This window comes from Scophthalmus maximus, chromosome 7, assembly GCF_022379125.1.
Source record: "Scophthalmus maximus strain ysfricsl-2021 chromosome 7, ASM2237912v1, whole genome shotgun sequence".
Classification (NCBI taxonomy): Eukaryota; Metazoa; Chordata; class Actinopteri; order Pleuronectiformes; family Scophthalmidae; genus Scophthalmus; species Scophthalmus maximus.
In genome coordinates, this window is record NC_061521.1 from 11,168,318 (window position 1) to 11,182,192 (window position 13,875).

At 46.5% G+C, this 13,875-nt stretch overlaps 1 protein-coding gene across 1 annotated transcript in view; it reads left to right on the plus strand.

Moving 5' to 3' along the window:
- Positions 1–13,875, plus strand: part of camk1db (calcium/calmodulin-dependent protein kinase 1Db) — an 18,901-nt gene continuing 5,026 nt past the window's right edge. The window contains exons 1-6 of the mRNA XM_035643100.2: positions 1–675; positions 10,314–10,445; positions 11,415–11,489; positions 12,751–12,889; positions 13,293–13,419; positions 13,630–13,705. Of these exons, the coding sequence (XP_035498993.1) occupies positions 581–675; positions 10,314–10,445; positions 11,415–11,489; positions 12,751–12,889; positions 13,293–13,419; positions 13,630–13,705 (644 nt within the window). The 5' untranslated portion in view covers positions 1–580. The remainder of the gene's footprint in view (positions 676–10,313; positions 10,446–11,414; positions 11,490–12,750; positions 12,890–13,292; positions 13,420–13,629; positions 13,706–13,875) is intronic.

The following is a 13,875-nucleotide window of genomic DNA, read 5'->3' on the forward strand; positions in this document are numbered from 1 at the left end:
GTTTCACGCGTGGCACAATGACGTGACTGGGCCTTTCCTCCAGCAGGGGACGGGCACCGAGCAGAGTTCACGCCGGGGCCCGGTGGTGGTTTGGTGCAATGCGAACACTCGGATCGTCCAGTGGTCGGGCGGCGGCGGCGGCGGCCTCCCACTGCTCCCACTGCTCCCACCACCACACGGCGTGGGACCTCGGCTCGCCGCTGGGCACTGACCGAATCCCGGGCGGCTGAGAGGAGGAGGAGGAGGAGGAGGAGAGTGTGTCCCCGGTCAGTGATCTGAGCAGTGGGGAAGCTCAGGCTCGGGATCCGCTACGTCAAACAGATTAGTCAAATACGCTCTCGGGGCAGAACGCACCTCCCCTCCCCGGGCGCGCCTGGACACCTGCACGGCGCTGAGGCGGCGAGACAGTCTGCGCCGACGCAGCCAGGAAGACCTCCGGTGAAACACACACAAGTGCACTACTTTTCTTTTTCCTTTTTTTCCCCCTGTCTGGCGGGGGAGGGGGCTGGATGAGACAGTGGCAGTGGCGCTGATCGGCCGGCAGCAGCGTCTCTCGTCCCTCGTCCCCACCGGCCGCGCAATGGCGAGAGAGAACGGCGAGTGCCGCGACGGATCGTGGAAGAAGCTCGTCGACGACATCAAGAAGACGTTCGACTTCAAGGAAGTCCTCGGGACGTGAGTAGCGAGGCGACGCGAACTGTCAAACTTTGTCTCCACTCGTGCACATTTAGCGCCAGAGAGCGACGATGACACATCGACACCCGCGCGACGGAGGCGCAGCGGCGGGCGGGCGGGCGGGCGGACAGCTGTTGGACGTCCGCCGCGGAGCACCGCTCGACGGGGACGGGCACCGGGGTGTTCGTTCAAAATGAAAACTAGAACAAAAACCAAACCCCGCAGTCAGGACAACGATCAGTTAATGGTTCCCAGAGGGGAGGTGATGCTCCGTGAGACAGTCCTGTGTGAAGTCAGACAGGCATCGCGATGCTCCGCGTTATGTCACAGTTCATTCAGAAACTACTGCAGCCTGTCGTCTGCTTCTGCTTCTGCTTCTGCTTCTTCTGCTTCTTCTGCTTCTTCGTTCCCCTCACACATCAGATCAGATCAGATCCGGACATGAAGCATTGTTCTGCACAGAGCTTTGATCCAGGCAGGGGTCCTTCTGTCCAACATCACAAGCGTGGCGGGGCTCATTTGCATTCACAAGTGATGGAACCGGCCCCAGGGGGACTCCCCTGTTGTCTGTGGCTCCTTCAAACAAGGGGCCAGATTTGAGTCGAGAGACTCTGGGTCTGGGTTTATGGATTCCTCAGATGTGAGAACTGTTCTCCTCCCTCGGCCTCATTTGACTTCACATTCTATAGAGTTTGGGGACCAGATGGGTTGAAGTCATTCTCTTGCCCCTTGGGCCACGGAGGAGGAGGAGGCAAATTCCACTGTTTATTTTTGGTCCACTGTTCGGGCCGCTCAACTTCATGTGCTTTGAATGAGTTATGCTGCAGAAAGAGTTCCCAAGTGCCCCCCCCCCCCCCCCCCCCCCTTGAACAGAGGACCCCAGTCGAGTCAGAGGAGGCCGAGCTCTCAGGCAGTCAGTCTTGTGATGGCTTGTTTCGACTCTATCACTCATTCAAAGTGTGTATTTCTCATTTCCCCCCTCTGGTCTGTGTCCACTGCTGTCACGTCCCTCCTCCCTTGACTGGGAGCAGTTTGATGGTGGTGATATGTTGTGTTGTTGGGGATTCGGGGGGGAAGGCCCGTGTCTCCCGTGGGAGACGTGTGTTTGGTTTTTCTTTGGCCTCGGAAACTGGTGTCAAGCTGAGCCAAAAACGGCCTCTAGTCACTGTTATCGTAGCTAAACCGGGAAGGAGGTATTTCATAAGCACCCAAACACACTCGTCGTGGTTTCGCTGTTGTAAAGATATGCAACCTCGTCTTGTGAAAATCTGTACCCTCTTGTCTTTCCTCACCGTCTCCTCGTTTTGTGAAAAAGCCCCACCCCCCCAAAAAAAGCAAGAATCGTAAAATTTATCCTGCAGATTGGTGATTCACGAAGTGCACTTGACACTTCAGCTGTTCCAGTAATAGTCAGACATTCCTACCTGGAGGCACTTCTGATTTCCCCAAGGCTGTCGTTTGTGTGTGACGAGCCTCTGAATAACACCGGTGAATCATCGTGATTTACTGTCCACACAATGGCCCAGGTTGGAGGAACACACATCCCCCGCCCACAACACAGCACAACACAACACAGCACAGCACAGCACAGCACAACACAACACAACACAGCACAGCACAGCACAGCACAACACAACACAACACAACACAACACAACACAACACAACACAACACAACACAGCACAGCACAACACAGCACAGCACAACACAGCACAGCACAACACAACACAACACAGCACAACACAACACAACACAGCACAAGACAACACAAGACAACACAACACAACACAACACAGCACAAGACAACACAAGACAACACAACACAGCACAGCACAAGACAACACAACACAGCACAACACAACACAACACAACACAGCACAGCACAAGACAGCACAGAACAGCACAACACAAGACAACACAACACAGCACAAGACAACACAAGACAACACAGCACAACACAACACAACACAACACAACACAGCACAGCACAACACAACACAACACAACACAACACAGCACAGCACAACACAACACAACACAACACAACACAACACAGCACAGCACAACACAACACAACACAACACAGCACAGCACAACACAACACAACACAACACAACACAACACAGCACAGCACAACACAGCACAGCACAAGACAACACAGCACAGCACAACACAACACAACACAACACAACACAACAACACAGCACAGCACAACAGGGCCCGTTTGTCTCAGTTGGGCCCTTACGTTAGATATTTTAAAGCGTGTTCTCGTCCTGATTCACTTGAACTAAGTCCCATCTACTAGTTCCTGTGTCCTATTTGGGGAGGGCCTTGCTGCTGCACGACAGGGTTCGAACAGGTCACCCAGGGCAGAAAAACCTTGCAGCTTTACCTGGGGATTAAAATTAGATGAGGAAGGACTTTTGGTGAGAGGAAGAGACATAGATTATCCTCCTCCTCCTCCTCCTCTTCCTACCCTTACTTTCTGTACATTCCTCCTCAGGTTTCCCCGTCTGTTTCCAACAGGGACCGACCCTCTGCAGAGGCACCGGGCCAAAGGAAACTCTTTCATTGCTCCACTGGAAGGTCACCAAGTACATTCATTCTCTCATGCGCTGCTGCGCTTTCAGTTTTCTTTTTAAAATTCGTTTACCTCCACTCCACATTTCAGAGGTAGATATATTGTGTGTTGTACTGCCCTGCATCTATCAAACAGCTACACGCACCAATTATTTAGCTGATTAATTTTTGAGTCACTGCACACATTTGCTATAAACTAACCCAACAGTTTCAAACAGTTCCATTTAGCTCCATTTCCACGACCTGCGACCATTCTGCTGCACATTGCGTTCTTTAGTTTATTTGTTGCTATCTTAAGTGCACTTCACCCTTAATATTTCTGTATTTGTCATTTTTTCATTGGGGTGTTTTTTACTGAGGCATCTGAATATATTTTCAGGCACCGCTGCACACCTCGGCGCTCGACAGATCTGGGATGAACCGATTGTGAGAGGCGCAGTTGTTCAGTCTAATGTTATTGTTCTGTTATATTAACTGTGATATTTGGTTTTCTGAAACATTTTGATGTGAGCAGCAGCTGGACGCGTGCGTGTGCGTGTTTGTGTGCGTGTGTGTGTGAGATCAGATAACAGGAGTTTGGGAGCAGAAAGCCTGCGGTGGTGTGTCTTAGTAATGCTTTGGCCACACTTCTTTTCGCCGTGTGTTCTTGCTTTAGATGTTGCAAGCTAATGAGATCTTCACCACTGAGGCCGGTCCTCCCTCCTCACTGCCAACTTGCCTCGCGGCTAATTTCAGACCCGTAAGCTGCTGATAGTCTGCGAAAGCAAATTAAGTAACCCGACCACAAGCACCTGCAGAGATCGCAGTGGGCAGTTTTACTTCTCACTTTGGCCATGTTCACATGTTTGTAAATGCTACAACCTAATCCAACTTTATCTATTCCTATCTGTCCAGTCTTACCGCTAAATGATTGGACTCATATATATTGTAATCAGTTTACATTGGCCAATAAAGAAACAGAAGCTGCAGCATAGAAATGACAAAGATAGGTTTGAGGTCATTTAGAAATATTCTGAGACAAAAGGAAGTATTTGGGCCGGGAAACCAAAACAATGAGCCTAAAGGTGCTAAAAACACAAGAGAGCGAAGGAACCTGTTCCATCGAGTGATGATGTTACTCATTTCACGGAAGAGTAGTCACTGTTGCTATAAAAAATACCAATTATAATCATTTCAATAAACAAGGAAGGAATCTTTAAAGATTGTGAGTTTATGTAATGTGGAAAAAATAATATCACCTGATGTATTACGAAGGGACATTTTGGTATCAGCCTCAATATCCAGTATGGGTCACCCACCACTAAGACAAATAAATTAAAGCGCTCACTCATTTATTAAAATGTAATGGCTTAAAAGCAGCACGAGGACTGTGCTTTTCCATTGTATCCGTTCCAAGTGCTTTTTCATGTATTACCACAATCCCACATTTTCAGATTAAAGTGCCAAAGTTGTCCTCCCACAGCAGAGCCGCACAGAGCTGAGCCGTTGCTCACTCATTCACTACGCAATCTTTATCGTTTTCTTTTCGCCATTACAGAGGAAAAATGACCGTTTCCTGAGTTTAATGAACAAAGAGGCCCTCTTCAACCGCTATTAAACGGACCCTGGGTAGGACGAAGCCGGGATCGGCTTGGTCAGATCCGTGTTTTGCAGCTGCCTTCGTGTATCGATCATTCTCTGAAGCACAGCTTGTACAGAGAGACCAGTGGGGTTTTTTGAAAGCAGCCTTAAGGAGTGAAAATGGGAGCTAGGCAACTAGGATGGTGGAAGTCTTTGGTGCACCCTTTGAAGAAGACGCATCCCGACCAATTCACTGCACTGTCCTCCAGCTCCATTCACTGTGGGAGGACATGACTGTAATGATGGAAAGTCAAATAATTCACAAGATAACACGTAGAATGGTGTGTGTGTGTGTCCTGAGTTTTCCATTTGTATTCATGCCCCTCTCAGTCTGAATGCCCACGGAGAAAAACCCACTGCACTCCTAGTGCACTAGACCAGCCTGTATCAAAGCATAGGAGGGAGTTATCACCCTCATTAAAATAATTCATCCTCCCCTTCTCTTTTATTTATTTTAGAGTACCGTCGGCTCTTATCAGCCTGTAAACCGACCATCTTCCTCTGTTGGACCGACAGCGCGGGGGGAACACAAAAGTGCACATTCCTTGAAAAGTAGCATTAGGTCCAGTGCGTGTGTTTGTGTTTAATGGTTTTTCAGCTACAGTCATCGGGACTGTAAAAGGCGATGGATTTCCTTCTCGCTTTGTTCACTTCACTCTGCAGCAAAAGATCAATGCTGTTTAGCACCTAGGACAGAGAACCAGTGCTGGCTAGTCTGGGTCACGAGGAACAAAGCTGGGGGTCGTAACCAAATTGATGACATTATCTCTGTGGAGAGATAGAAAGGGAACAAATTCAAATTCCACATAAATTTCACTTGAGCTCTACCATGTTATTCTTCTTTATTGCAGATACATTGGTATCAGCCTTTATGTGAGCCAAAGAGAAAGCGACATTTTAATGCAGAAATACGGATGATTGAGGTCATTTTGACAGAGTTACATCGTTATGTAGTTTGTTATGTCATCAAATTTAAAATAACCTGCTTAGTCCTATTGACATCTGTATTGGCTTCAATAATCCAGTATCAGCCAGGTTATAATGGAGTATTTTTACATGATTGTTCTGCTACTTTTACTTAGTTTATTATTAAGAGCAACTTAGAGAAACCCTATAGAAAACCCACAGAGTAAAGCAGGTAGTGGCAACTCTTCGTGTGTTTCACATGACGAGTTTATTGCATAAAGTTTAATCTGGGGGGGGGGAAATTGTCCAGCTGACAGTTTATTTTACAAAACTCTGAGTAGACAGAGGAGCTTATCACAGCTGAGCAGATGGTGCTGTGTATTCTGTTATGCAAAACGATCTGCTGCCAGTGCAACTCTTATTACCAAATGTGATGAAACTCAGCTGAAATGTGTAAAAGTATGTTTAATAATAATCTCATTTGATCCCAATTATCCAGCACCTGTCTGTCTTAACGTTCTGTTGACCTCACGAACCGATTCACTTGCGTCCTTTCAAAGCGCTGATCGTATCATCCCTCATATTTCTGGAGGGAGTTGCCGTGGCACCGTTGAAGGGCGACCCTGAACACAGTCATGCACACTGGCGGTAGGTCTACCGACTTTTCCATTCCATACGTTGTGTAACGAGCTGCAGTAGATGCATCTTACACAAGATGATTCAGTGTGATTACTCAGCAGTACTGCAACGCACGCACCGCCTGTGAATGTCAATAAGCCGGCCTCAGTCGCAGAGACCCCCCACCCACCAAACACCTCGACCATCCAGAGCGCGCTGCATTTTCATAATCGCCACTGATGAAGAGCTGAGGTCAACGCCTGTTGATATGCTTTGCATCTGCGGCGTCAGTCGCTGTTCACAACAGCAGCCCGCTTTCGCATTTCACATTAGTCAGCCCGTGTGGCTCGGCCATCCTGCACATACTGTAGTGTGGTGCTGTGGTTGTGTGACCGCAGACTGACATCACGCAGCGCACAGCGTCATCCAGGAGCCGTGGCGCTCTGTGAAGGAGTGAACATCCAACTATTATTATTCAACCACACGAGTCAGTGTGCTGAATCCATGGTGCAGTCTGTGACTCTGGAAACATCTCGCAGCCATATACAATCATATTTATCTTGCGTAACAGAATGACATGTGCTTCATTAAAGGGTCCAATTCAGGTGGAGCCGTCTCTCATCACTTTGCCCCAGATCACATCCAGCATTACTCTGGGGACGAATGTGGCGAGCTCTGTCACATAGGTTGTCAGCTCTGCCGAGGAGGTCATGTTTTGTTGGTTTATTTCTGAGCAGATTTACGCAAATAACTACAAAAAAAATATTTCCACCAAACTTGGTGGAGGGATGAGATGTTGGATTTTCTTTTATATTTCTACTCTGAGAACTAAACAATCATGTGCCGGATGTTTGCTGTTTGCTCGCTATGGGTGCCATTGTAGTTTGGTTATGTAGCACTAAAACTTAATATTAGTTTTATTTTCAATTAATTAGTAAATTATATTCTTGATGGGGCTGCACGGTGGTGTACTGGTTAGCACTTTTGCCTCACAGCAAGAAGGTTCTGGGTTCGAATCCCGGTTCAAACCAACCAGGGCCATTCTGTGTGGAGATTGCATGTTCTCCCCGTGTATGCGTGGGTTCTCTCCGGGTTCTCCGGCTTCCTCCCAAGACATGCACAATGGGGTCAGGTTAATTGGAGACTCTAAATTGACCATAGGTGTGAATGGGAGAGTGAATGGTTGTCTGTCTCTGTATGTGGCCCTGTGATAGGCTGGCGACCTGTCCAGGGTGAACCCCGCCTCTCGCCCAATGTTAGCTGGGATTGGCTCCAGCCCCCCCCCCCCCCCCAATTGGATAAAGCGGTAGATGATGGATGGATGGATTCTTGATTAATCAATGAGTCTATGAGCAACTTTTCAAAATGTGAAAGAATGAAAAACAAACCTAAATTTTCACATTTAAAAAGCTGGAAGCAGCAAATGCTTTGCATTTTTACTTAAATTTCACTAAGAGGATTAATCCTTTTTCAAATAGTAGTTAATTTACTTTCTTTCGTTTGACGTATAATTTCAGCTCAGGAGCAGAAGTGTGGTTGTTGTGGAAGTGTCACCAGGTACTTGTGTGTCTGTAACGTGCACATACAGCATGTGGGTGGCGGCGGCGCCATGTGCATGTCTCTAGCAGACATTGCACCTTTTCTCTTTTCTGTGAATTCTGGATTAATGGATTGAATGCTCCGCAGCGCTGTTTGTCATGCATCATGCATCGACGAAGCAGGGGAAGTCACAGACTCGGATTCTGTCACCTTGTCGTTCACAGGAAATGATGCTGCTGCTGCTGCTGCTGCTGCTGCCTGTCAGTGTGGTGAGCACGGTGCCAAGAGATGATGCTCTAACCGACCCGCTCTCTCTGGCGGTTCACTCGTTTCCTGTGGCTTCAGCACAGTGTGTCTCCTGTTGCAGAATGCAGAAAGTGCTCTGACCCCCCCCCCCCCCCCAAAAAAAAAAAAGCAAGAGAGCTCCTCGACAGGCTCAACGTGCTGGTGGAGGAGTTTTGTTCTAAAATGTCCACACAGCTGTAGAAGTCAGTCACATGCGCTGAATAGAAATGATGCTCATTGTCCTCACGGCAACAGCTGTGGTGCGTGTGTGCGTGCGTGCGTGCGTGCGTGCGTGCGTGCGTGGCTGTTACAAGCATCTCCCCTACACAAGCCCTTTGAGTTTGCATATTGTCCCAAATGTCAGACTGGGGTCTAAGTCAGACTGGGGTCTAAGTCAGAAAGGTCGGCGCTCTTTCAGTCTTTTATTTTCTGTGTATCTTCCATCTCCTCACACCTGGGGCTGGGCTTTGTGACCAGGTAGTGTGTTTGTGCACAGTCTGTGTTTGTGTGTCGCAGGCTGTGACCGACCCTCCCCCCCGTGTCGTGTGATGGTGGAGTGAGGGATTAGCGTGGGTTTTATGTCCACGGTGGGACTTAGTGAAGCAAGGGGAGCTGAGTTTAGAGCCCGTTGGGAGAAACTGATTACACTTTGAGCACATAATGGACCTTTTGATGTCGGCCGTCTTGCTGTTTATTAGGCAGTGAATCCCTTCAGGTGTGTTTCTTCACATCGCTTTTATCTCTATGTAACTGATGACGCTCCAACACACCACTCATAACTGCGGGAAGCTTTCATTTTGTGTGGGCTTGTCCCAGCATCTAGATCTCTACAGAGACAATGAGATAATGGAAATATTTGGAATAGAAGTTTACTGTTTCTTTGTTCCATTATGTTGGGACAAAGTCCTTGATAAACTTATTTTACAGGATGAATATTTAACCAATATTAAAAAGAGAATGTCCAAAATGTCTGCAGGCAAATGCTCCAACAAGAACAACACCAGGACTTGCAATTATAGATTAAAATAGAAAAATTATGAAGTCACTGATCATTATCCTTAGACCAAAAATTTGAAATGTATGTAAATAATTGGATATAAATGACTACATGACAACCTATGACATAAATCACTGAAAGTCCCTGTTGCCTGTAGCTGTACAGGTATTATGTTGCCCATGTCAACACACATATTTAGCTTGAAAATGTCAATTAGAGTAAAGTTGCACCAAAAAAAAACACACACTCTTTATGTCAGCATTAATAAACAGTGGGGACAGCAAACTGAAAAATCAAGAAATTTTGCTGTATATATAAGGAAAAAACTCTTGGCTTTGTGCGCTGGTGGTGCTCATCAAGACTTTATGACACTATGGCGTTCTGGAAAAACAAATCACAACTCTCTGGCTAAGGTCACTATTTAATTTCTCGTCCTGACACATCTTGGCCAGCCTACACCAGAGCCATCTGTTCATCAGGAATAACCCAGGATTATTGGAGTCTTTCTGACCATATGATCTGTTTTGCCCAGTGACCATGGCCCCGAGGATATCAGATCATCAATCCTCTTTTAAGATGTTCACATCAAACCTTCCTGAGGTGGAATTAAAGGGGCCTGTAAAGGTGTGTGATGAAAACAAGAAGGGGGGGGGGACAGCAATCGTGCTGCGTACTCAGCAAGAGTAAATGTGGGCTGAATGTGGTATCGTAGCAACAGATACAGATTGCTTGAGCAAATATTCCCCTTAATTCAGTATTTGTTTTCTAAAGGCTCTTGTGTACGGAGACAGATGGCCGAGGAAGACACGCTATCTGCAGATCTAAATGGGTGTTTTAAAAGTGTTTGCCATGCTTTTGGCTGCACACGAGCATCAGCGTGAGCCAGCGCAGGAGGCTGTTGGCTTTAGTCAGGGACTTTGCCGGCCCTCAGTAAATATTCACAATATGCTGTTTGTGTGCTCTGGCCTGTCTGCCGCTGAGTGCCCTGTATGTACTCACTGGACGATAGCTTTTCTGTGTCAATATTTCCCCGAGCGCATATAAAGGAGGACTAACACGTCTCTCTCTCTCTCCCTCTCTTTCTCTCTCGCAGTGGTGCGTTTTCCGAAGTGGTGATGGCCAGGGAGAAGACCACGGGAAAGATGGTGGCAATCAAGTGCATTCCCAAAAAAGCACTGAAGGGGAAGGAGACGAGCATCGACAATGAAATCGCCGTGCTTAGGAAGTAGGTACCCGCCTGACCCGACTCCCAGGGGGGAGTTTGCAGGAGAGGAACACCACTTTAGAAAGGGTCCCCGGCTCGCACGTCCCCGGGGAGGAGAAGCTGTGTGTGTCTCTCTGCACTCGGAGTAATGAGTCGGAGTTCGGGTGCCGTCGCCACTCAGTTTATTTAACAGTCATTGTCGGGCTCTGAGAGACTTCCTTGTCGAATCTCATCTATCCTCCATTTTGGCTCTCACACACACACACACAAACACACACGCACACACACACACACACACCTACACAGGGTATGAAAGGATTGCCTTGACACCAGGTGACACACGTCCTCCCCCAGGCTGTGACGGGTAATTCCACCGAGAAGCTCTGTTATCAGTCACTCTTGAAGTGAGCATGCCAGTTGTTGGGTGTAGTTGCCTGGCTACAGTTGCTATCCTTTGACTTCTTTTCTCTCTCTCTCTCTCTCTCTCTCACTGGCTTGATTTTTCATTCACCTCTCTTCATAGTCTTTCCTTGTATCTGTGGCAGCCTGAAAACTGCCACCTCATCTTTTGTTCTGGCCATAGAAAGTTTCTTTTTCAGCCACCCGCCCCTCTGAATATGCTCCGTCATCGGCATATCTCCTTGCAGGGCAGTGTTTTGTTTGTTTTGTGGTTGCCTGGATACAGGCTCCCAGCATCTTCATCCATCCTGTATTATCTCCTTCAGGTGCCCCTGCTGACGGGGTTTGCCGCTTCGTGACTCACTGATTACCGTCCTCTAAGAACAACCCCAAACTCTCCAGCGCACACAAAATATTTACTCCCTTATGTGAACAACATAATGTTCAAGTGGAAGGGCATCGGTGTGTTTTCAAGTGGAAGGGGCATCGTTTTGACAAAAGAAAAGGCTAATTGCACCTCATTAGTGGCCTGTGCTGAAATGAACAGAAGCTGAGAGCGACCAAAGTGAATTTTCTCTCCTCCCTCTCCAGGATAAAGCACGAGAACATCGTGGCTCTTGAGGACATCTACGAGAGCTCAAACCACCTGTACCTCATAATGCAGCTGTAAGTACATCGGCCCACCACTTAGGTTGTTTAGGTCAGCTCTTTGTCTCCCATTTGGCCGGCCAGTTGATAATGTGTTGTTGTTTCTTTTGCTTGAATAAGCGTCTGTGAGGCATGTTTGCCCTCCGCTGCATGTCTGAGTGAATATATAGATTTTTTTTTTTAAAGAGGAACCAGTCTTTGTAGAAACGTATCCAGTATCATGCGTAGTACAGATCTTTTATCATTGCTGGACTAAACTTTGCATTAGTCAATAGCTACATTAAAGGAATCATTTCTGGCTGTGAAAACCTTCATTATAAGTGATATTTATGCAGCAGCCACTGTATCTTATGAAATGCATTTGGGGACAATTGTGGTGAAGCTGGCAGCGGGTTCTCTCCTCCATTACAGTTTTCCTTTGTGCGGTATGTATGTCGTCATAATTTTTGTGACCTTTCCCCCTCCACAAAATTTCACAGTATTGGTGACTAAATCGCTGCTGGTGCATTAGTCACCAATACTGTGAGAGTGAAAAGACAGTGAATATGTGAACACATGCGTCTCTGTACCTCTGAAAGGTCTCACTTTAAAAATGTGTGATTGCCAGCCACTTATTAAATAATGAATTTAATTTCATGTGTATGTATATGGACAGATGCAGTATACATATAAAATTGAACAGGAATTCATCAAAATCAGTGTGTTACAGCATCTCTCTAGAAGGGATTTTAATAGAATAAATTAAAAATGTATTAAAAAAAAATCCTTTAGTTCAAGTGGTAAAAGACTATGAACCAGTAAAACTGGACAAAAGTACTGAAAAATCTGTATCTACTTTTTTAAAAAGGTTTTCTTAATATCTGGTAAGGCTGTTTTCTTAATATCTGGTAAGGCTGTGGTTGTGCGAAGTTGTGTGTACATGTCTGTGCCCAGTGTTCCCTGTTCCTACTTTCTCATCCAAACCTTTTACTTTTTATTATGTATAGAATGTAATGTATTAAGTAATAGATAATACTAATACATTTTTGTTTTATTCCTGACCTTTGTAAAGCACTTAATAATCGCTGATTTTGGTGTGTGTGTGTGTGTGTGTGTGTGTGTGTGTGTGTGTGTGTGTGTGTGTGTGTGTGTGTGTGTGTGTGTGTGTGTGTGTGTGTGTGTGTGTGTGTGTGTGTGTGTGTGTGTGTGTGTGTGTGTGTGTGTGTGTGTGTGTGTGTGTGTGTGTGTGTGTGTGTGTGTGTGTGTGTGTGTGTGTGTGTGTGTGTGTGTGTTTTGGCAGGGTGTCCGGAGGTGAACTGTTTGACCGCATCGTGGAAAAGGGCTTTTACACAGAGATGGATGCCAGTCGGCTCATCCGGCAGGTTTTGGATGCAGTCAACTATCTGCACTCTATGGGCATAGTGCACCGAGACCTGAAGGTAAAACAGTATTTAATATTCACACTTCCTCACAGAATCCCCCTGCATTTTATTGTTGAAGACAACTCATAACAAGGGACAGCTCGTGAGTCTTGCTGAGAAAGTAAAATCCCTTCTATTTAACCTGTGTGAGTGATATCACACAAGCTCTTTGTGCTGATCACCCACAGAGGTTAAATGTGAGGGATTTTCAATCTCAGTAAAACTGATTAAGTCTTTTTGGATGAACTGTACTCTTAAATGACAAATCCAGGGGATTTTGTTTCACATTCTGTCTGACATCTTCCTGTCTGGGCGTCTGAAATTAATCTACACGATAATAAAAAAAAGGCACGGACTCGCGTGAAACAAACGGAGACAGACGAGCGCAGGAGCATTGTCGGACTCTTTCTTGTGTTTTCAGCCCGAGAACCTGCTGTACTTCAGTCCCCATGACGAGTCAAAGATCATGATCAGTGACTTTGGCCTTTCAAAAATGGAGGGGACCGGTGACGTGATGGCCACCGCCTGTGGGACTCCAGGATACGTGGGTGAGGAGGCCCTTTGAGCTCGTGCTCTGGTGGAAACTTGCTCTCACATAATTAGCTCTAGTTGGCTAAACATGACCTAATCTAAGTAGCCACAGGTTAACCTCGGCCATCTGCCACAGGCAAACCACCAAACATTCACATTCTTCTTCTACCTCTGTGTTTGACTGATCCTATATATTATTCTGATGCTGATATGTTTCATATTTCCAGCTCCTGAGGTCTTAGCTCAGAAGCCTTACAGTAAGGCGGTGGACTGCTGGTCCATTGGGGTCATCGCTTATATTCTGTGAGTACTTCATTTCAAATGAAAAATAAAATTGAAATAACTGAAACTGATGTTGTGTTTATTTGGACATTAACTTTAAATAGAGAAACCCCTTCATCCTGAAGAACTTGACAGCATGGGTCACACATGTCGTGTTGGGCAAAGCCACACAACTAATTAGATAAAGTGGC